The 22779-nt window shown below is 41.4% G+C and overlaps 1 protein-coding gene across 1 annotated transcript in view; it reads right to left on the bottom strand.

Moving 5' to 3' along the window:
• The window catches only part of LOC142384226 (DENN domain-containing protein 2A), a 32104-nt gene that overhangs the window by 4599 nt on the left and 4726 nt on the right, over positions 1 to 22779 (bottom strand). Inside the window, exons 2-13 of the mRNA XM_075470301.1 lie at positions 11323 to 11409; positions 8674 to 9705; positions 7172 to 7299; positions 5726 to 5838; positions 5438 to 5638; positions 5097 to 5190; positions 4107 to 4157; positions 3717 to 3904; positions 3012 to 3121; positions 2285 to 2354; positions 1901 to 1978; positions 12 to 152 (exon numbers count right to left, since the gene is read on the bottom strand). Coding sequence (XP_075326416.1) covers positions 12 to 152; positions 1901 to 1978; positions 2285 to 2354; positions 3012 to 3121; positions 3717 to 3904; positions 4107 to 4157; positions 5097 to 5190; positions 5438 to 5638; positions 5726 to 5838; positions 7172 to 7299; positions 8674 to 9705; positions 11323 to 11408 — 2292 coding nt within the window. The 5' untranslated portion in view covers position 11409. The remainder of the gene's footprint in view (positions 1 to 11; positions 153 to 1900; positions 1979 to 2284; positions 2355 to 3011; positions 3122 to 3716; positions 3905 to 4106; positions 4158 to 5096; positions 5191 to 5437; positions 5639 to 5725; positions 5839 to 7171; positions 7300 to 8673; positions 9706 to 11322; positions 11410 to 22779) is intronic.

Genomic DNA, 22779 nt, shown 5'->3' with positions numbered 1-22779 from the left:
CATCAGTTCACCTCTGTCCCAGAGCCAGGTAGAAAGTTTTTGACAGTGATGGTCCTCCCTGGAGCGGGGAAGGGAGCCTCCATGATGCCTCTCATAAAAGGCTGCACTAGAGCAGGAGAAATGGCTCTCCTCTTTTCCACTTCATCCAGGATCTAGAAAAGCCAGAGGAGCACACTCTGAATTAAATACCAGCACTGACAGGCATGTAAACTGTTGGTACCGTTTGGTTTTTCTTCCCTAAACTGAGAATTAGAGGTTTTAAATATGGACACCTAAGCGCACATTCCCAAAACCTGAAGCAGGAGCGTATGGGTTCAGATCCAGGTTTTATAGGGTGAATCGGATGTGGGTTGAGTCATGTTTTATTACAGAAGGTTCCAGCTCTGTTTAACATTATGTGTGATATCTGAGAGGATATGAGAAGATCCGGCTGTGGTCAGACAGTGCTTAACATGTTGTCTTTGCTTTGCAGGCCCTTTGAAACTTGCAACATTGTTGCAGTTTAAATAAGGTGAAAAAAACCACAAGGGCCACAACGAGCTGAGCGATGACAGATGCAGAGCAGAGTTAAGATGGATGCATTTTTCAATATGTATAAAAAAAGAGAACTTATTTAAAAAGCGGTCAAATCTAGTGGCACCTCTGTTTGGGCTTCTTATAGACAATTAGGAACATGTCACATTTGTTATCTGTTACTATGGCAGCAAGTTTACTGTTAAGCTGAAATAATGAGTGGATTAGTCATGATGTTTCAATCAGCAAGAGTAGTAACCAAAAACCTGGAGGTAATTTAGCAACTTACTTGGCAAGGAAGATGGATTGAATGCTTTGCAACCAAGCACATGTGAAACTATTGCTGTTACATTAGGTGAGACAGAAAGTTTTGAGTTTGACAAATTAAATCAGCATGTAACAATCAGTTTTTTAATTAATGCAGATCAGGTCCAAGTCCCCTGGCCTTGTTTGGGGCCAGGATTTCTTAGTTCATCATAAGTCTGACTCCCAAGTTTAAGTAAAAGATCCTGAAAGCACCAAACACACCAGCATAGAAATGATCGTGTCCATGCATATTTAGTGGTTGAATAAGTGCATAAAAAAGTAGCAACACCGCCTTGGGCTAAATGTGAAAAACATTTAGAGGAACCAGGTCAAATTAAGGCGGCCATCTGCACTGACTAGGAGTGAGGTTAACCCAGTAAAAACCCCACGACAGAAGACAAAAATCCCTACTTTCTAAAAAACAAACAGTTGAAAAGATGTTGGATACATCTGCAATCGTAAACCAATCAAGGATGAGGTAATCTCACGTCTCCTTTTTCTTTTGTCAGCCACACTCAACATTATCCCAGTTTTATCTATTTTGGCCTCGATGAAACATGAACAACCAAACACAGTACAAAGTCAGCCCAGATAAAGGGTAGCAGCCTGAATCGGTTATATGTTCTCCTCTACAAGAATACTGTACACATCTGTATACCATTAAATATTTATGTAGCTGAAACACATTCAGAAAACTCCTCTATGTCCACTTATATATCTGTAGAAATCCAACTTTAGCAATGGCTTATGTTTGCTCCACAGACATCTACAAAGTTAATATGTAGATAAATCTAAGGTTCATTACAGGGAGCCTCTGCCACAGTAGCAACCACATCAGCTGCATTTCATATGTGTTGCAGGAATGGAGCCAGGACTGCAAGGCCCTGTGGGAAAGTGGATGGGGCAGAGGGTGGGTGGGGCTCTGTGAGCACCAAGGGTGGTACTTTTTTTCCCAGGGGTTAGGTTGTATGTAATTCTTTGTGTGACATGCAATCCCAAGCAATGTAAAGCAAATGGATAAAAGTAATGCATCTGAGTATAGTTTGTGCATTTCAGTCTTTCCTTAAGCCACAACACCTACCTTGGAGAAGAGGTCAAAGCACCCCAGGCGGCTAACGATACAATAGACCTCTGGGAGCCTTCGGCCTTTACCGCTGGGCTGTAAACAGCCAGAAAGAAAGAGACAGACAACATCAGAGCACAAGACTTCTCACCCAAGTACAACTAGAGGGTCAGAGCAGTGGAGTAACTAAAAGCTTTTGATTTCCAAGAACGTTGTGTGTGCAGTCAGAGAAAAAAGCAAAACAAAAAAGAGTAATACTTTGGACCAAATGAAAGAAAAATGAAGATAGGTTAAAATGAGCACTGGACATAGGATGGACTGATACATAATGGAGGATCAGCTTAAACAAAACTGAACTAGAAAAAGCTGGTGACCGAAGACAAAGGCATTTTTAAAGCATACCAATAGACGTCGACAGTAGCCAAACCGCCTGCTTCCATCCTCACCAGTCAGAACAAATGAGAATGTCTCACTGGGGATGTAAAAAAGAGAGAAAATATATAACTGAGAAAACACAAAGTAAATCTTCCAAAAATCAAGCTAGACTGAATTTTTGCAAACAAACCCTGACTTTGCACTTGACAGGGGACACCCTCTGGAAAGACTTGTACTGAAGTGACCCCAGAGCAGCTCTTAAGCTCTACCTGACAGGTATGTATTGACTGGTAATGACTTTCATGACATGGGAAAAAAGTCAGCAGATGTATGTTTGGGGATCTCTCACTCATCAAACAGTTTCTTCCAGGTAATCATTAACCATCACCATTAGGTCACACATCACTACTTCTTGGAACAATGCAGACGTTGAGAGAAGGTATTGGGTAACAGCCAGGTTTAAACAGCAAACAAAAAGAGGTGATTTTGTAATAACAAACCAGGTGTTTTGTGTTAAATCCAACCTTTCTCCATGAATGAATTTGATGTTTTCTGTACCTTTCAACTAATGAAAGAGCAGTCATCTTGACAAATCATTAGGCTATTTCTTTAGGGGCCTTCAGCTTTTTCACTGCCAGGTGGTTATTAGCCACAAAAAAAGCAGAGCCTTTACCACCCATTTGGAAAATTCCAGTGTCCCTGTTTTGTTTTATTCCTTGATGTTCTAATTTGCCGTGGCAACTTTCAGACAGACCTGGGGAAGTTGTCGACGGGCGCCCAGTCTTTGGCGTCAGGGAAACAGAACTGAGGGATAACCTTGAGCTGGTCCTCAGTCTCTCGCATGAACTTAAAACTCCTCTCAAGCTGGGTAACAAAGAGAGAAAATATTAAATATATTACACTGATACACTCATGAAGTCTAAGACCATTTTGTTTCACGAAACATCAGCTGTGAGATAAGTATGCCATAAGGCTACAATGGCACTGAAATAGACTGAAAAAGGGCACTGGACACAAATGAGGAAATAATAATGAAACACAAAATAATTAAGTAAAGCTTAAAATTTCTTTCAAATGATTTAAAACAGAAATTTAGATTTTTGGTTAGGTAGGATCCAGAGCAAATGACCACGATAAGATCAAGACAAAGTCTAGATTTCTCACATAACACTGAGCTGTGAACATAGAAAATTAGAACAAACAAATAATCTTCCTTAAGATTTCCACCAAATGAATTTGATGTCCTTGCCCCCCCCCCTTCTTTAGTCAGTACTGAAGCAGTGTTACAGCTTGTCTAATTTAACAGGGCTTGTATGAAAAAGAAACGCTTTTCTTAGAAATTGTAACACATAATTTCTCGGGATTCTCTGATAACAGGGCAGACGCAAATTCAGATAAAGAAATACTTAATTGACGTTGCCTTTAAGTTGGGATCAGTAGCATGTCGGTCCTCCTTTACCTTTAAAGGAAACTGCTGTGTGACTTCTGGCAGGTATGGAACTCCAGCCTTAGTCTTGTGAAGTGCAACAACTATAAAATACTCAAAGAGTTTCCTCTCCTGTAACTCCATCAAGTCCCTCTCCAAGGTCCGGTACCGTCCCGCCTGCCTCAGCATGGACTGGACCGACACCAGCCGCTGGCTATGAGCTGAGGGGCACAGAAATAAGTCAGTGTGAGGCTTAGGTATACATATTACATGTCTGACAGAAAGATAACCGGAAAGAAAGAAAAGTTATAGAAATCATGTTGTTGTGCTCACTTCTAGCTTATAGATATAAGAGCTATTATATGCAGGTACGAGTAGACATGCTATATATCTGCTGTGTGTGCACTTGTTTTGTGTTCTTACCTTTCAGTTTCTCCTCTGTGTCACTTTCTGACTCACTGTTCTCATCGGTCACTGAATGAAAAAGAAGACAGTGTGAAGAAGAAAGAAGAGCGTAGCAAATGCAAACAAAAATCACAGGAAACTAAAGGAACGCATGAAATTTGCTTGGCACAACAAAAAGTGTCCACAGTGGAGAGTTCAGAAGAGAGCTTGTATTTACATGATGAACTTTGCCTAAGTTTGACTAAAAGATTAGCAGAAAATCTTTGCATATTTAGGATCAAGTTGTTAGAATATTTCCTTTTTTCTTTCTTTTCTTTTTTACAAAATAATCAATTTAACAGAGGACACATATGGTACACGTTTTCACGTATAACTTTAAGGGTGTATAAGGCTGTTAGGGTGTTGTTGGCATCAAATACCAGATTTGTTTCCATTTCCTTAGTACAATGGAGCAGTTCAGGGAAGATGCTGAAAATCATTTCCTTTGTGCTTGTGCGTGTTAAATAAAGGTTAAAAAGAAATTCAGATTTGAGTCTTCGTTGCATTTAAAAAACCTCTCTGTTAAAGACCAACTGACTCATATACCAAGAGAACGGTAGGTTAGCTCAAGCCTGCAAACCGTATTAAGTTAACTTTAGGATTGCATGGTAACATTTTTTCGATATTACGTGTGGATGCGGTTGGCCAACACAGTTCCCCTCATGGTTTTACAAGATTATCTTTGCAGATTTGCATGAAAGTATTGATATACTGTCAAATTATTAATGGATTCATGTATCAGTGCAGTAGGACAGTTGAGAAAAGTGCAATATTAGTGAAACTGTCCTCCAATGTTCGGAAAGGAAAGTTGTGTGTTTTAGGCACCATTATAACTTAAAGAAACATCATTCAACAAACCTTCTCAATGTACTCATGATTTACAGAAGTGGGCATGACATGTTTTTCAACAGGCCAAAGAGATGCATGAGGTGCATCTTGATTTTAGCCTGCTGGTATTTGAAGCCTCACCTCTCCCTGAGCTGGACTCAGCAGACTGAGATACTCTCTTCATGCGTTTCTTGCCTCGACGTGCCTCGAAGAGCCCATTGATTTTCAGCACCATCTGTCGCAGTTAGAGGAAAAGAAATGTCTATCTTTAATTCCTGAATCTAATAAATTTTACCAGGCTTCACACAAAAAACATTTCAATATATCCTCACTGAGCACATTTCTCCCACAAAAAATGTTCCTCTGCATCACTCATCTCCTGTTGGCAGCATGAGTGGACCAGCTCCAAACCTCCAAAATCAGTGTGTTTGGCCATAAATCACAGAGCGTGAGCTCTGCAAGAGTCCTTAAGACTTCCATACCTTTGGGATTTTCCTCCGTCTGCGATTGTAGGGATCTCCAGAGAGACATGGTGTGTCATCAGGGCTGCTGGGTGTTGAGGGGGGGCTGATACGGGAAGGGGAGGAGATGCCAGTGTCTCTGTTGGTCTTGCGTAGCTCTGGGACTTTGAAGCTTCGTCGCTCTGAATTTTGCCTAAAGAAGCCAGGTGGCTTGGAGGAAAGCTGAAGGTGACAGACACACAAGGGAGTTTGCTGCAGAACTGATTCAGTTTACTCTATTTTAATTGTGATGTGCTGGTGATCAGATACCTTAGTTGGTGTGTCAGGGATAGGAGACGAGGAGGAAGGTGAAACACATTTGCTCCCCAAACAACTTCGCTCCAGCTCTATATCTTCATAAGGGTTCTCCTTGGATGGTGGATCTTTAGAAAATAATTGAGTGTTTTTGTCAAAAACAAGAAATCACTGTCAGCTGGGTTGCAAGATAACCTCAATAACCTGCACTTTCCAAAGAGCAGATGAGCGCTCTTTCCATATCAGTCATGTTTGTTTTGCCAGATGATTCCTACTCCAGATGTGCAGAGAGCTAGGAGAGGCAACAATGTGCTTACCCAGCTCATATTTTATTTTGATAAGATGTTTGCTTAGCTAAAGCTAAATGTAGCCACAAGCCCTCCCCCTCCATATATAGAGTAGACTAGTTTTCCCAAATCTGTGCCTCTTTCTCTTTTTGTCTCTGTCTGCCTGTATCTCTCCACTGCTCTATCAATCCATCCACCAGATGTGACCTGTAAGTGTGGGCAAATAAAGAAGGACGCTCAGTTCCCTGCTCCGTCTCCCTTGAAGGAAAGAAAGGGATCAGTGCGCTGTTTTCCACATTGCTGGCTAATGAGAACGTCATGCTAATCTCTGCAGTATGTATGTGTGCGCTGTCAGCTATTCACATGAGTATGCATCAGTGTTAAAGGTCCTCGCCTGGATACATGTTCTAGTGACAGTTGCCTTCCTCTCAGTCGGTGACTTTAAAAAGCATTCGTGGAGGATTTGAAGTTGAAGAGCATCACAACCATTCATCACTGTCAACATTATTTCTTTTTCAGTAGAGAGATGAGTTACTTTACCCATGGGATTCTGGTGAGTGTCTGGCAACAATGTCTGCATGTTTAAACAAACATTGCATCTGTATAAAAGGAGCAAATTATAAAAGGAACTGAAATAAGTTGTGGCATTATTCAAATATAGTCAACTTAATTGATTGTTGCCAACAAACAGCTTTTTCTTACCACCAGTGTCTCGGATGCAAACTTAACATTGCTCTAAGCCATTTGCATACCCCCTGCTACACTGACAATTATTGTGTCCAACCTCAGCTACACCACCACCTCACACAACACTACTATTGTACATGATGAAATTAAACAGGCTCTAGGTGGGGCTGACAAAACACTGCAGACAATAAAGAACATAGTTCAGGTTTCTACATACAGTTTTTAATAAAAGGGAAGCAGCATGGCTCTAAATTAAAACCGGAGCAGTATAAACAGAGCAAACTCTGTTGCTGAACTCTGTGACACACACTGGTATGAGAAACTCAAGGGTCAGGCCGAGCAGTGGGCCTACAATGCACTTTTTCACTTTCTGCAAATTAATTTACAGGTTACAGGGTATGATAACACTTTGAAACCATGTGTCAGAAAACAGATGTTTCATAGAGACTGTTTGAAAAGTGCAATACACATTTTCTTTTTGTTTTACCTATTATGTCCTCGTAGACATTTTCTTCTGATAAAGTGCGTGTGAGGCCCAGTCTGGATTGAGCATACCAGTCCACCCGGCAGCTCTCTGCAGAGGACTGTAGCAAATCCTCAAATTCATAGGACTTCCTGGTGGAGAGAGCAGCACAAAGAATTTGGAGAGCACACCCAAAACAAAGGAGAAGAAGAAGAAAAGATTTCTGAACATATGTCTCTGTGTGAAAGTCTGTCATGTTGTATTTCTTGTTAAGAAACGTTTGATTGTTCATGTGTCGATACTGAATTTTATGACCAGCAACATCAACACGATCGCATTTTGTTTCATAACTGACAAAGACTACCCAGTGGAATAAAGTGCACAATTTCCATATCTGGGTACATTCCCACATGAACAGACATACAGTTAAAATAAATTGTCACATACTGGTAATGCTTTGAGCCTACTACACATATTGCAATGTAACAGTTATGTAATTAACCTCTCTTTTCAGAAGATTTCCATTTTCTGTTTTTTCTCAATGATGCAGCTAAGTGAACTGAACTACATAGATCCCCATCTTGACTTAAACCTGCATGGTATAATACAATGATATGAGAATTCATCTTTTCATCTGCACTAGGTTTAGTCTTTTGCAGAATTGCATCCTGCAATGGACACTCAATAGGGAGACAGCCTGACCAAACAAAGGTCTTGACACAGCATGCTTGAAGCAGAGTGAGGCCTCCACATATGGTATGGAATGTAACAGATCCAAGCCAAGCTGCAAAAAAGAATTCAGGTCACTGGAGAAAGTGAACAATAGATGTGCTTCAATACTGAAATGTTCACTTTGTTTTGTTTATTTCCCTACAGAGCTGTTTTTTATTTGATTGTAACCATCTGAATTCAAGTACTGAGGAGAATCAAAAGTTCCAGCAAGTTAACTGTTGAGTAAATGTTTCAGATTCTGGACCAGATTTCATGTTTCAAACTTTAGAAAATTCAAACTGCAAATTGGATTCCTGAGTAAATATTTGTATTTGCCAAAGGTCTTGCACAACAGCTTTTACTGTTCAGGCTAAACTTTTTTTCAAAAGCAAGGGTCCTTTATAATATGATTTGCACAACTGTTCACGATGTTCTCTTCTTCCAGTGGAGTTTTGGAAGGAGGAATGAGTTGATGTGTACATTCCTCAGATCCAACCACTGAGCTCATTTGGTGGGGTGTTTAGAAACAGGATGAGGTCACCAGTGATTTAGATTTACAGCAGATGTGGGAGATGTTGTGCACCTCAGAGTTTGGTTGATGTCGATGGGGAACAGATAGAGGATGGGTACATGGAGCTATTAAAGGTTGAACCGGATTTCATAAGACTTTTACATTTTTTTAAATTTTGCTTTGGATTGAGTAGATTAAATAACCTTTGTTTTTCATGGCATTGTACCACATAATGTACATTATCAAGTTACAGTAGGGGTCTAAGAGTCTAGGCTAGATGTCTCCCGATGGGCATTTGTCTTACCTGTTATTACTGTCCCGGGCTTTGTCTACCCAAGGCCTTCTGCAGACACCTGGGGGAGGGCACGTTGGTAAAGGTGGAGGAGGAATGGAGGGCAAAGGAGGCAAGTTCCTCTTTCCCTTTCCAAAGCAAGGCCCTGAGGCCGTTGGAGTGGGTGGTGTGTGATGCTGGAAGGTTCTTTGAGGCTTAGGTAGAGGGTTTATAGATGGAGCACCTGGCTCACTGTATACGTTCTCTGAATTCCCGTCCCTTCTCCTCCATGATCCACTTGGTCGAGCCATGTCAAAAGTCCCAAAAATGGGCTCATTGGCCTTCCTTTCAGTTTCCTCCAGCTCCTCTTTTGTAGGAGGACTGAAATAATTTCCTGGAAATGCTAATGAGGGTCTGTCAGGAACTTCCTTTGTTGCCCTCTCCAGGTTCTTAACATGAGTCAAAACGGTTTTCTTGTCTTGGGGTTGGTCTGTTGTCTTGGAAACATGACACCCCCTTTCTAGCATAGCCTCTCTCTCTTTATTTGTTGAGCCTTCTTGAGATTTAGGCCTCAAATCAGTCAGCTTTCCAACATTCTCCTTCCCTGAGTCTTGTCTGTCCCAGCTGAGAAACCTCTTGCTGTCTGTCCTTTGGACCGCTGAAGTTTTGGATTCTTTTTTCCTCACTGTCTCAACCTCCTTCTGTGTTGCATTAAGTGAACATGTCCCTGTCGGACTCACAGGAGTAGACTCCTTTTTGCCCTCCCATTGTGATATCTTATCACGAATGCTAGCAGTCCTGGTTCCTGTTGAGCTCTTGTTGTGGTTAAGCCCATTCTCCATGTTGGGAGTCCGTGGGTCACTGGTGGTCGTGGGTCTTCTGTGAGCCAGCATGGTGTCAGGAGGGCCTGGGCTGTCAGGAGGGCTGAGAAGAGAGGAGAGGGGAGGCTTTACAGTCGCAGCAGTGCCCCTCCCGTCTCTGTCCCCTGGTGACCCACACACCACTTGAGGCTGGGGTACCACAGACGATGGAGCCTCCCCGACCTTCAATCCACAGCACTGGAGCCTTGTAAAGAAACACAAAGACATGAATAGCATGGACATGAATTACAAACAATAATAACTATGTGTGCTGTTTTCAACTCTAATAATTTGGAGTGCAGTTATAAATACAAAGATACCAGTTGCTGCTTTCAGTGTACACGGAAAAGGATCATGCTTCCCAAAACTCACCACCAGAGTACTTCCAATTACATTACAAACAGATCTTTGCTTTAAAGGGTGAACAAGATTTTGTATTGAACAAGCTAAGGCTCTGTTTCAGCCCTGACTAATTCACAGAGCATTACTGGGTCATGACTATTTGAACTGAAGGTTTTAGGGTCAAAGTTTACAAGCTACACACACATCTATTTCTGGAGAGGAGATAAAGTACACAAAACGAGGGGAGAGGCCGAATTGTCGACGTGCATCTTTTCTTTTCTACTCCTGACCCACTAAACTCTGTTTTGGCCCTGAGCCTATTCACCAAATGATTGAATTTCCAACAAACAGAGGAAACATGGCCTTGATGGGTGACTTCTGATGACATTACTGGATGTGAAAACCAACAGTCATGCAATCTAAAGGAAATCTCAGGAGGAGATTGAGAATTCAAATTTCCTAGGGGACCATTAAATAAAAAACAAAGAGAGAAAAGTTGATGTTGTAACATAACTACAGAGGAAACTAAATAATTCTCTTTCAAATTGCTTTGACTTTTATTACTGTGGCCCCATTATGGCTCCCCTTTTCTTTTACCCTTCATGTTCCTCGGGTGAAACAACGGTTTTTATTAGGCATGAAGCAACAGAGGGGAAAAACTAGGTCAAATAGAAAAGCCAAATAAAGGAGAGCAGGGGTAGCGCACAGAGCAAAAAGTCTGTGGTATTCTTCCATGCTGAAAAGAACTTTCTGTAACGATACACGTAGGGCAAAAAAGGAGACATTTAAAAGATGCATGATACAGAAATTTTGTTGCATCACATATGGCCGTAGATCAATGGAGCATAGAGACATGGGTCACAGAGGGTGGAAGGAAGAAAGTGGGTACAAAAGCACAAAAGGTTGCCCAAATGGCTGAGCTGTTCAAGAACACAGCAAACCCTTAAAACAACAGACAAAGACATTTTCGACTAGATAAAACCTCCAGTTGGGACAAATGAAAACCCCTTCATTTCAATCTAAATAGCACTAATGAATTCTGCAAGGATGACGGAAGTGGACACAGGCAGCAGGGGGGGGGGGGGGGGGGGGGGGGGGCAGCAACAGTATCCAGATGCCAGATGGTAAACTTTGCCCTGTTCTACTTTCTTGTCTTGCCATTGTTAAACTGCCTGTGGTAATGGAAAGCAGCATCGCCAGCGAGCTTAAGATGAGTTGAGAGCTTTATGATGGCTATGGGACTCTGGGAACATAGCTTTCAATATCTGACAAGCTTTGTGTTTGGTTAGCTTGTTAGGATCCCTGTTACACGCAGTGCTTCAGCGGCCTGAGGAGTGGCTTCATGTGTAATTCATGTGAAAATAACAGGAAAATAGAGCAGTGAACTGGTGATGACACGCACACCTGAGAAACAGATCATTGCAACATGACACTAAATATTATAAATGGTAGACCAGTTGAATAGCTTTGAGGCACCTACCCGTTGACTGATTGGTAGATACAGTTGTCAGAGTTTGTACAGAGCAGCAGGGCCCTCCCACCGGTCATGGTGCTAGCAGCTGGCATCCTGCGGAGAAAGAAACCAAGACAGTCAGTTGGTTTATGTAATATATTTCTATGGTGGGATGAGTGCAATGTTTGGAGAATTTAAAAGCCTGTTGAAACACATGTGAATGTAAGGGTAAACCCCAAGTTGAAGAGAAAACCACTATAAGTCAAACAGTTACAGATCATAGTAGAAAATATTTCAGCTTGTATTTCTGTCCTAAATATGTCTAGATGATACACAGTAATGGGCATACACATGGACTAATATGTGACGGTTTTGTCTAGAAAACAGCTATACCACACCAGAAGTGCCTTAGGGGGGTCCTAGTGTCTGAATCTAAACTGCAAATTGGCTCAAACGAACGAACAGCAGAGAAGCAGACCTCACAGGTTTCATGGCATCCTACCAAACTTCCATTCCTCACTTGGGGAGTAATTGGGGGATGCATCTGAAAACACAGCTTGAACAGTTATCCGGCAGGCAAAGATGCATATTACTTTTAAACACCTACAGTATGTGGCATGACATAAAAGGAAAGCAGGGTAGTAGCAAGGAGGGGCACTTAGTCAAACTCTCTTATGTGTTTTGTCCTTTTGCACTTGCCAGATCACATTTAGAAATAAATATTCAATACATGCATTTGGTTTTTGCGCTTCTGACTATTTCTGAATATACATTGTAGAAAATCAGCTTTCTTGATTTGTTGCATAAATCTTGCTATGAATTTACTTTTGTCCTTTATTAGAGACAGGTAGTGCCAAGGCAAGTGTAAGGGACATGCTCAACCAATTTCAAACTATTACTTCCATTTGTCAGAGCACAATGAAACCAAATCCACTTGGAGCGTACACATATCACCCGATTGTAGCAATAAAACAGAGCCGCTGGTGCACAGTGAGCATGATTTTGCCTGTAAACACAGGGGCACAGCTGGCATGGAGAAAAAGGCCCTGGCCTCGGTCTGGCAAAAATTTAGTTAACACAAGAGAAAGGGATAACTTCTATTGTATTCATATATTTATTCAACAAAAAATTCCCAGAGATGCCAAGTCATACTTTGCCGTATACTCAAACACGAGACCTCTTATAAAAACACACCTACACATCCTGCCAAAGAGCCCGTATGCCAGTCCAGCACATGGATTTTGTGTGGGTGACTTCAACCAGATGTGCCGAGATACTTAAGGGTATTCGCAGGCCGTTAAACAGTTCCTGAGCACTGTCTGGCCCAGCTCCCCCTCTGCCCTTCTCCCTATAAACCTGCATTAGCTAACCCTGACACCTCTCTTCGATCACCCCAAACTATGTAGAGAATGTGGTTCAGTTCAACCAAATTCCACAAATTGTTGTCCTAACTGGAAGGAGGCAGAAAAGTAAGGGAATAAGCCAAAATTTCTGTCAATTAAGTTTAAAAAAAACTTAATCATTTAAAAAAACTTAAAAGCTAAACTCTTCCTCAGACTAATAACATAATTGGCCCACTGGGTCCAGTGTTTTGTTATGATTTGGGGCCTGTAGGTTTTCGTCATCCACATTAAAAGAACAAATGGACATTAAGAACAAGTTGTGGTCTCTTTGGTCTCATTTGACATCAATAGACGTCAAGTACAATATGCCATATTTTAGCCTCTAGTTTTGCTTTAAGCTCGAGCAATTCATTCCTTTGCCCCCAAGCCTCGTCCCCTAGAGAGAAAATGGAGGAGGAGTGAGGTTTGCGTCAGCCATTCACTGGCCTGTAGGCCAAAATTATTTTCAGCTGTGAGCTGAGCAGGGGTCACATGTTTGAGAAGAAACATCAACCAATTTTTTTTTTCCTCCCCCTTCTCATTATTTTTCTCCTTTGTATAAGCTAACACAAAAAATGAAGAACAGAAATCCGCCATGGAAGGCAGAGCAAGCAAGGGGGACCACAAAGAATGTATAGACTCCTCAAGTTTTACTGCAATCAAACCATAGAACCTTTAACGGTTTTATTTTTTTTCTGAGCTAGAGGGGTTTCATGTCACTGGGAGAAAGAAAAGATGGCAGATGCAGGCAAGAGGGTTCGGGGTGAAGAGACAGGGCTTGTCAAAACTAAATAGGAAAGAGGATATTACAAAGAATAATAGTGTATATTGTTGCACTGAGAAAGCAGTGCATGCTTTTAAGCTGTTCCACCTAATTGCTTGGAGTCTTGGAGAATTTCACACAATTCTGACTTACTGGACTTCAAAATATCATAAATTTGACTCATACAATTCAGTGGTTTTTGATAGAGCCGGACACGTAACAGTGTATTTACATCTTGTAAAAGCAAATTTGACAACATGGCTAGTTTTTCAGTGTTCAATTAGGGAAGGATATTCTTCGGAGGAAGCAAAGTCTTCTGTCTCCTACAGCTATTAGCGGCCATTGTTAAAGCTGACCCCAGAGCAAGATGGCCACCATAACAATGCAGAGGCTGAGGGAAGCCATCTGCTGAGGCCAATAAAAACATCACGGGAAACTGCGACCCAAAAGACCTCTATCTACCCTGCCCCCTTCAAACTCTGTCCTGTGAGGTGTGACAGGCTGTGCACGCCGCAGCAAAGGATATGGAAGTGGTATTGTTAACTAGCAGCAGGGGGGATGAGTGTTGGGTGGAGGAGATGGCAGTAAAATGTTCCTTGGAATGAATATGAAATTCTAATGTATTACTTCTGTTTGCTATTTGAATAAATATCAACACTTAGACATTTAAGAGGTCCTGAATGTTAGAAAAAAGAAAGAAACTTAATGTTTTGATTTTTACTCTGTCTTGATTTAATGACCTCAAGAGAAAAATCTTCACAAAATCCTTCAAAAATATACTCCTTAAAGGTTAAACTCCAGGTCTGGCCTCGAATGAAAAATGATTGGTTCTCACTGAACAGCACACAGTCCTAACGACCATCTAGACTTTACTACATAAAGATAACAGCAGCTGGGGTCAGAGACAGGGTATCACGGCCAACCATCAGTTGCATAACAAGCTCTGGGAGATTTCTATCAATGGATGGACACTGGATATCACAACATAGGCCTTGTTTCTACAGTTGCCCGGAAGGGACAAACCAAGCATCGGCTCCAGAGCAGGCCTTTTGCATTGTCCATGATGACAGTAGTTTCTGTTGCACACTTGGAATGGGACAATAATATTAGGGTATTCAGTTGGTTGCAATTTACAATTAATGACTTTAATGAATTCACTTTTATGCTTGCTATACTTCAAACATTGTCCTATCCAAATATTATCAAGTGTTAAGGTTTGGTGACGGCATGACAAATTGTATTATTGAAGTGGAATCAGCTTTATCACACTGAATGTAGATGGTGCTGTCAGTGTTTCATATTTAGCTTTATCAGAAATTTGGGCTGCTGTCAGCGAGCTGTGGGCTGGCTGCTGTTACAATGCTTTGGAGGTCTGCCTGCCCCTTCCCTACAGCTGCTTCTCATAAAAATTTCATCCTCCCCCTCCATCCCACTGTCCAGCCCTGTAGAAACAGCTAACACCATTACATCATCATCATTCCCTGCTTGTTCTCCCCCAAACTGCTCCCTTTTTCTCTCTGTCATTTCCAAATACCTAAAAAGGGCAAAGTCACACATAGCACGCACTACATTTCACAGTTATTAGACTTGGAGTTATACCCAATAAAGAAAGAAACCAGAGAGGTCTCTAAACCACTTGCTATGTTTATGAGTTGGATTTTTTGTTAAACCTCACTCGAAAAGAGGAGAACATGATAACTGAAAATGTAGATTATATCAAAGTGAAGAAAAGGTTACTTGCTTTCTTCTCTTTCTTTTTGTACCCATACACAATGAAGACACTATCCTCAACAAAATGTGGTTCAGTATAGCTATATGCCAAAACCTTGTCTGCAATCAATTTAGCACACTCCTGCAGACTATGCCAGCTCCTTTTGGAATGGCAGGTTTGGCTGTTATTTCTTACCCGTCCTTCACTCTTTTATTTTTCCTCTTTTCATTCTTCCTCTCTCATTTACCATTCACCATTGAAGTTTGAGGTAGGAAAAGTTTAAAAGAGCAGATTGTGGCGGCTAGGAGGCTGATGTTTCAGCCTTCGCCTCTCTCTGTCTCTTTTATTGAACTGCTCTCATGTTTTTTTTTGTTGGCCCGGAGCACAGATAGTTTATGTATGGTCAATTTGGTTGAAGTACAGAAAGTTTATCACATCTAACATGTCTAACGTTAAGTGTCAGGTTTGACTTTGCAGGGTAACAAACATGCTAAATGTGATTTGTAGTCTTTGGAAAGTTAACCCCTGGTTCCTGAAGAAGTAGGGGAAAAAAAGGTTTGATGGCAAAGGAAAGAACGTATGGAGTGGAAGAGAAGGAGAGAGAATTTTACCGTTGTTCGGCCTTCTCCTCTTTCTGTTTCTGTCTCTGTGTCCCACTGAGGGCTCCTGCTACTTTCCCAAGCTGATTTCACAGCAAGGTCTTGGACTTTAGCCAAACAGGCAAACTCGATGAGTATGCATGCATGCTCATGTCTGTGTAGGAATCTTCCCATGCATGTTGCAGTCACCCAGAATGTGTGTTACAAGCCGGAATGTTGCACGCACTGTTACACGAACATACAGTACATGTACAACCCCTCTCTTTGCACTGCTGCCCAAGCCCATTAAGAGTTCTCTGTACGCACTGTATCCTTTGGCTTCTCACCTCCTCCCCTCTCTCTTCATTGTAAGAGGAGGATGGACGTGAGACAGCTCCGAAACTGGGTTAGCCACAGAGCCAGACAGGAACTGAAGGGAGATCCCACAAACAATTAATTTCTCCCTGGCTGTTTTTTGCTTATCAAACCATTCTAAATATAACACAAGTATCCATTGTTGTATTTCTAATGCCACACATAAAGCTCTTTTTGTTTAGAAAAGAATCTTACAGTCTGGGTGTCTACAATCTGTCCCACTGGGAGCTGAAAGAATAGGCCAAAATATTACCACATAAAATCTATTTAAAAAGTTGTTTACACTGTCTCTTCACAGCAAAAAGGTTCCCGGTTTGACTCTTAGTTTAGAGTGTGGGCATGCAAGGTTGCCTGTCTCTGTGGTGGCCCCGTGATGGACTGGTGACTTCAATAATGTCCAACATGTCTCTTACCCCATTTCATGCAAGATAATTTCCAGCTCCCTCAGCAACTCTGAACAGGATAAAGAGGCTACAGAGAATGAAAGGGATGACATAGGACACGAGGAAAGCCACAGTGGTGGAATTACAGTGTATAGCCACAATATCACTGCATTTAGTTGAATTCCTAACTTCCTTAGATGAAGTCATTGCACTTTTCTTCCTTACGTATGCATTTAGTACAGTAAAACCTTGAGGTTGTTGCTGATATATATGACAGCTCTGATTAATACGAGGTCAAAATGGCATAAAATGGAAGGAAAACTCCAGACACACTCAGCAAAGTCCTTTTTAAGTCCTTTTCACTCAGTCCACCTGTCAAGAGTTTACAAATGACCCCTCCTTAATAGTTTAACCACAGTTTAACCACGCTTTTAATGGAGAAGGCCTCCCTTTCCTTTGAAGTATGTTTGGCCTTCATTCCACATTCCACCAACTGTGAATAGTGCAACTTGTAGGGTAATTATGCACTAAAGAATTTAAATGTGACTAGATTTTTAAAAATAAATAAATAACTGTGGCGGGAGAGCCTTCACCACTGTTGGACAAATACAAATTGAACATTTTTATGACTATAGAGGAGTCTTTATAGCTAACCCTCTACTAACCTGGTAGAAAATTGAATGATAACACAATTATTGCATCTCAACAGTTTCCCCATGACCAACACATACTGGGAGACCTTAAGTAACTCACTGAAGTGAAGAGAAGTTTTGCTTAGAGAGAGAGAGAGGGAAAAGATTGCCCCAAGTGAAGGAAGATCAATGTCTCTTGGAGGCAGAGAAAACACACCGCCTCCCACCCCCCCATCTGGGAGATGGTGTCTTGTTTCGTGTCCAAGCAGAGGTAAATCATCTGTCACTCCCTCCTGTAGAAATGTGAACCCCTCCTCTCAACAGATAGAGAGGTCTCATCAGCAGAGCTCCTGACAAAAAGTCTGATCCCAATTGCCCTGTTGGCTCCAAAGACCAGGGCCCTTGCCTTGCTTCCTAAGCTTATGCCTGGTTTATGGTCGGTGACGCAAGACGCAAGACGCAACGCAAGCCCTTGCGCGGTTGCAAGCTCCCCCTTGCGTTAGCCTGATTAACATAGACTTTCAAATCTCTTCGAGATTCTGGTCTGACCAAGACCATAACGAATACGATTCGAAATGGCCTGGTCAACCCGCCTCCCTCGGGTTGCTACTGGTTGTGGCCAGAAAAGGCTGTGCCTAAGCTTAAGCCAATCACACCACTCTTTCCTCTGACGTATGATTTAGCTACCAGCGGGGCTAACTGGTAGATTAAACTCTTACCAAAGCCAGTAGGGAGCAAGGCGAAAACGTCTTTCCTGTCAAGAAATGATTCAAGGGCTGTTCTTTGCTCGATTTTTAACGAGAATCTCCCGTCGAACACTTTCATTACAGCATCTACAGCAGTGTCAAAAGCTTGACGCTGCTCCATGTTGATATTGAATGAAGCGCTTCCGTGTACAATCCATGGGTTGAGTGGCAGTTCAACCACGTCACTACCTTGAACACGCCTCTACCCTGGGCCGTTGTCGCTGCTCAAAGTTGATTGCTTCCCGACAAAGTGGGTGGAGTTCCCATTTTTTTGGGAACTCGAATCCACCTGAATGAGCAGTTTGCCTGAGTAAGTGTAGCAGAGCCGAAGGTGTTGCGTCACTGCGAGGGCGGAGCCTGGGTACCCTTGCGTGCTTGCGTGTGTCACCTCAATTTTCTAAACTTCACGCAAGACGCGAGCGCAAGCCACTATCTACATCACATCCGGCGGCGTGTTCATCTTCCGGTTTCATCCCCAAATAAAAGACCGCTGTTTTCAAACGCCAAGGTAGAAAGTGAAGAAGAAGAAGAAGAAGCATGAATCCCATAGACATAATATATTATATATATTATGTCTATGATGAATCCACTCGAAGAGAGACTTGCCGAAGAGGAGCAAAATTAAGCATAAACGTCTCGAGCCATTAACGCAAGCGCAAGACACAAGCGCAAGAGCAGTTAAAAGAGGTATAACTCAGCCTTTACTTTCAAAAAGTTCTCACTGTGGGCTACATTAACACATCCGACACTACCTCTGTCAAATGCAAAACTCCACAAATGGTACTTTTACGACTGAAACACTACTGCCGTCCCTACCTTTATCATTACAGAGGGTCTCACAGAACTGCAGTTTCAATGATGGAATCACTTTGCTTGCACAACTAATTGCATAAGCACGACTGCCTTCATCAATTATCTGTTGCCAGTTAGATGCTTTTAGATTAGAAATCAATACGATTTTTGCACCAAACTAAACATTAGTGGGGGGTTTTATTAGTGGGTCATCTTCAGTGTGCTGAGAGCTACACACATATTCATAGAACTGCAGTTATGTTTATTAACTACTTTTCAACCCAGGGAAAACCCTACTACTGCTAAATCAGCACAGTAGAAAGGGATAGCCTTTAGTTATCGTATAGGCTGTAGCAGACATCAATTTCTGATAAGTAGGACTTTCAGAAAAAAATAATCACCCTTGCACTTGCTGCTCTGGCACACTTGAGATCTTTGTTTGTCCTCCTAGTTAGTTTTTTTTCTCTGTGAATGCCTGGCTGATAAATACCTGTTGCTACTAAAGAGTCATTTGAGGCAGGACTGTACCCTTTCCCACTGCGGACAAAAGACAGATTGATGAGATGTTAAGTGTAGAAGATAGATAGATAAAACAATCAATCAGTCAATATATGAATAAAAAATTACTCTCACAAACTTTTGGAAAGCTGAAATACCCAGAGATTTTTGACAGCAGCTTAGCTGATGACATCAGATGCAGCGTCGGCAGGTAACACAGGTGAACTCCCTCTGTAGACAACATGGATGAAACTCACAGCTAACTGTTGATTGTCTGTGGTGCAGATCTGCTCCTTCACAATGACGTGTCCACAATTACAACATCGGCCTGTGTCGTCTGAAAGCTGGGCAGAGAGTCATCAGTATGAGTTTCAATGAGCTGTCTCATTGAAACACATAATACTGCCTTCCCGATATTCCAGCTATGCCCTAGTCAGAGCTTTAAGCTATTCCATTTCATTTACCAGTGATCCAACATTTCCTATGACAATCAAGGGAATAAATGGTTCAAAATTGTTCATCATTTTGCTCCAGCCATATGACTCGACTTGTTAGTTTCAGGTGTAAAAACAGTTCAAAGTACTATAAATGCTGCTAGTTCTACTAATACCCTAATGTTTCCATTTACTAAATGAAGGTCTGGAGAGAACACCATGGGTTCATCCAGCAGTAACAAATATGACCTTGGTCCACCTGCACTTTTGTGGTTGCAGTGTTTAAAAATGATCATTGACAGAATAATAGTCATAACAGGAATTCAAGTCAAATAAAAGAAGCCATGGAGCTGTTGAGCCTTGCTATTTGGCAGGTTGTGATGTTTGAGGTAATATTTTTGTACCAACAAGCAATTTGTGTGACAGAAAAACACCTACTGTCTGGAAAACCAGATTTATTCTGTTTCACCAAGTCTTTAAACATAGGAGACTGTAATGGTTTAAACCCTGGATATTTCTAATCACTGCTGTTAATGCCATCATTGACATAGAAAAAGACTCTCAGCAATTTGCAGCATCTCTAGTTATCAGGTATTATACTGTGATGCCAGGCAAAGTGAGATTTGTCAGCCTCTGCAAAACTCCTCCTGAAACTGCCTGAGGACCTACATATCCCTTCAACAGTAACCCGGCTTCTTCCTCACACTAACATTATCCTCCAGGCCCCAGATCAAATTTCGCCTCCAAGCCACAGTCTCTGAGCTGAGCTCCAAAGTCAAAATCCTCTCCTCTCCCTCCCCTTCCTGTTTTTTTTCCCCTGTCTCATATTTTAAGGGTTCCACTTGAGAATTCCCACCAGAGCGCCCCAGTCCCATCCCTGCTCCTCTGCATGCCTACACAGAAACAGATTTTCATAATTCACCCACCAGTTCTCGGGGGAGCTGAACAAGGCGAGAGCTTGGGAAAGTGCTCTTCCGGAGTGTAAACTCCAGAGTAAGAGACGACGCTTTTGACCTCCACACACCCCTTGACTGACAAATGTGAGCCTGGGCCAAAACCACCGGTGGATGGAAAACTGAACAAAACTGATCTGAGTTTTGTACTGAACTAAAACTATAAGCCATACTATTTACGTAAGAAATTCAGTTTTAAGCATTAAACTTTGTTTTTTTTTCTCAGTGTTTTTGTTGCCTTTATGTGACTAGAACTATTGTTGAATTTTGTCTGGTGAGCGGTTCCAACAACTAGAAACTGTTATCTGTGACTAAACTACAATTACAGAAAATACAGAATCATAAAAACAAAAAAATACATATACACATGTGACAATTGGTAAAACTTAAATATAAATACATAACTATACAGCAGTATGATAAAGAATTATATTATCACTCATTAACACTGGAGACAGACAAAAAGCAAACTACTACTTTCCCTGCTTTAGAGCTTAACTAGACAATGTTTAGATATGATATCGTATAATCAGAGCTCCTCTGTGTCTGCAGTGTGCCTGAAGTATCTACTCATTAAGTTGTTGAACTTGGATGAACCTCCAGATATAGTATAGTTTGAATTGTCATTATAGAGTGGATCCTTTAATTGACAGGTAAACAACATTCTTCTCATTCCCAGTCATGTCTGTGAAAGCGTATAGGAGAGGAGAAGAGTGGAGAAAAAGAGACACAAGAAGGCTGAAAACTCCCTTAATGGTCGCTGTTACGACTTTTCTGTTGCAAATATTACACACACACACTGTGCATAAGATAAGTAACAAAGCATGCGTGTGGTAACTTTTTCACTTGGATTGCTAATCTTAACGTGGCTCAAATAAATGTGCTGTGCAGCCACATTAGAGTTACTATTTGAACCCAGAAGTAAGCAACAATTTTCTGTCCAAGCCAGGGATGTTAAACATGTAGTGTAGACATGGGCACATGCAAGCAAAGTTTGTCAGTAGATTTTTTTTTGTGAACACGTGTTTGTATCCATGTATCTGGTCCCTATCTCCATGTGTCCCTTTGAGTTTGTCTGTGCCTGCTTCCCTGCATGTCTTTGTTTGTGTTTGGAGGCAAGCCGCACACTGCCAATGGGCGCAAGCTGCAAAGCCACACCAAGCCACCTACAGCAGGGTTTTGGAGTGTACTAATCAGCATTGGTTTCCCATGATAATAGTACAAGCCCACTAACACCCTGTCATCAAACTGCGAGTGCCTATGGCATTCCCCTCCTGACACTGTATCCTGCAGTCTCATGAGCAGTAAAGAGATTAAGCCTGTCCTGTTGAGGCAAGACACTGTTTATCTTACTTATCTTTTGGGCCAGTGTTATCTATATGAACTGAATCAAAATTCCACGTGGGCATTTACCAGTGTCAATGTAGTGCTTGCTTTTGTTAGTGTCCGATTCGGATGGAAATGAAACACCTAGCATGGCCATTTTGCTGAATGTATCATTTCAAACAATTTTAAAATTTTCTTATCATACTCATTCTCGCAAGCCAGTTTGTTTAGAAGCTGAGGCTAATTTTCTGGATACTTACAGTGTACAAAAGAAGTGAGTAATGTACAACCCTGTGCAATATGAAGTAATGTCAAATGACTTAGAATTGTATCACTTCTTTGTCACAGAATTTTTTTCACTCAGCAATTAAACTATTTCTTCTTGTTAATAATTGAAAATATTCACTATGGAAAGACTTAATTGATTCCAGACCCAAAAGTTAAAAATAAATGTGACACCTGTCACCAATGACACTTACTGAGTACCTCTGGGATGGCCAATTAGCCTCACTGTAACAACATAGTCATAAAATTACTTATGAACACCACAATTTCATCAGTTTTTAACCTATGACCTGCGTCTCTCTGAATGTCTGCGGCACTAATGTTGCGAAGAATGGCCAGAGCAATTGAAAATCTGATAAGACTTCACAAAAACGAAAAAACGACCAACAAGAAACACATTTGAAATATATATACATATATATTTCAGAGGTAATTAAGAGACATAGAATGAGTCAAAATATCGTCAGTCAGAACTGCAGAAGCTTTCCACCTAAAATGGTGCCACGGACAGTGCAAAAACAACTGAAAAGCACATGGCCATAACAATACTAGAGTTTCTTAAAAAAAAAAAGAAAAGAATAACAACTATGACCTGTCCAAGTATATTTCCTAATTGAATTCACAGA

This window comes from Odontesthes bonariensis, chromosome 7, assembly GCF_027942865.1.
Source record: "Odontesthes bonariensis isolate fOdoBon6 chromosome 7, fOdoBon6.hap1, whole genome shotgun sequence".
NCBI classification, from domain to species: Eukaryota; Metazoa; Chordata; class Actinopteri; order Atheriniformes; family Atherinopsidae; genus Odontesthes; species Odontesthes bonariensis.
Note: the sequence above shows the minus strand (reverse complement) of the source record. Positions and strands in the feature narration are given on the sequence as shown.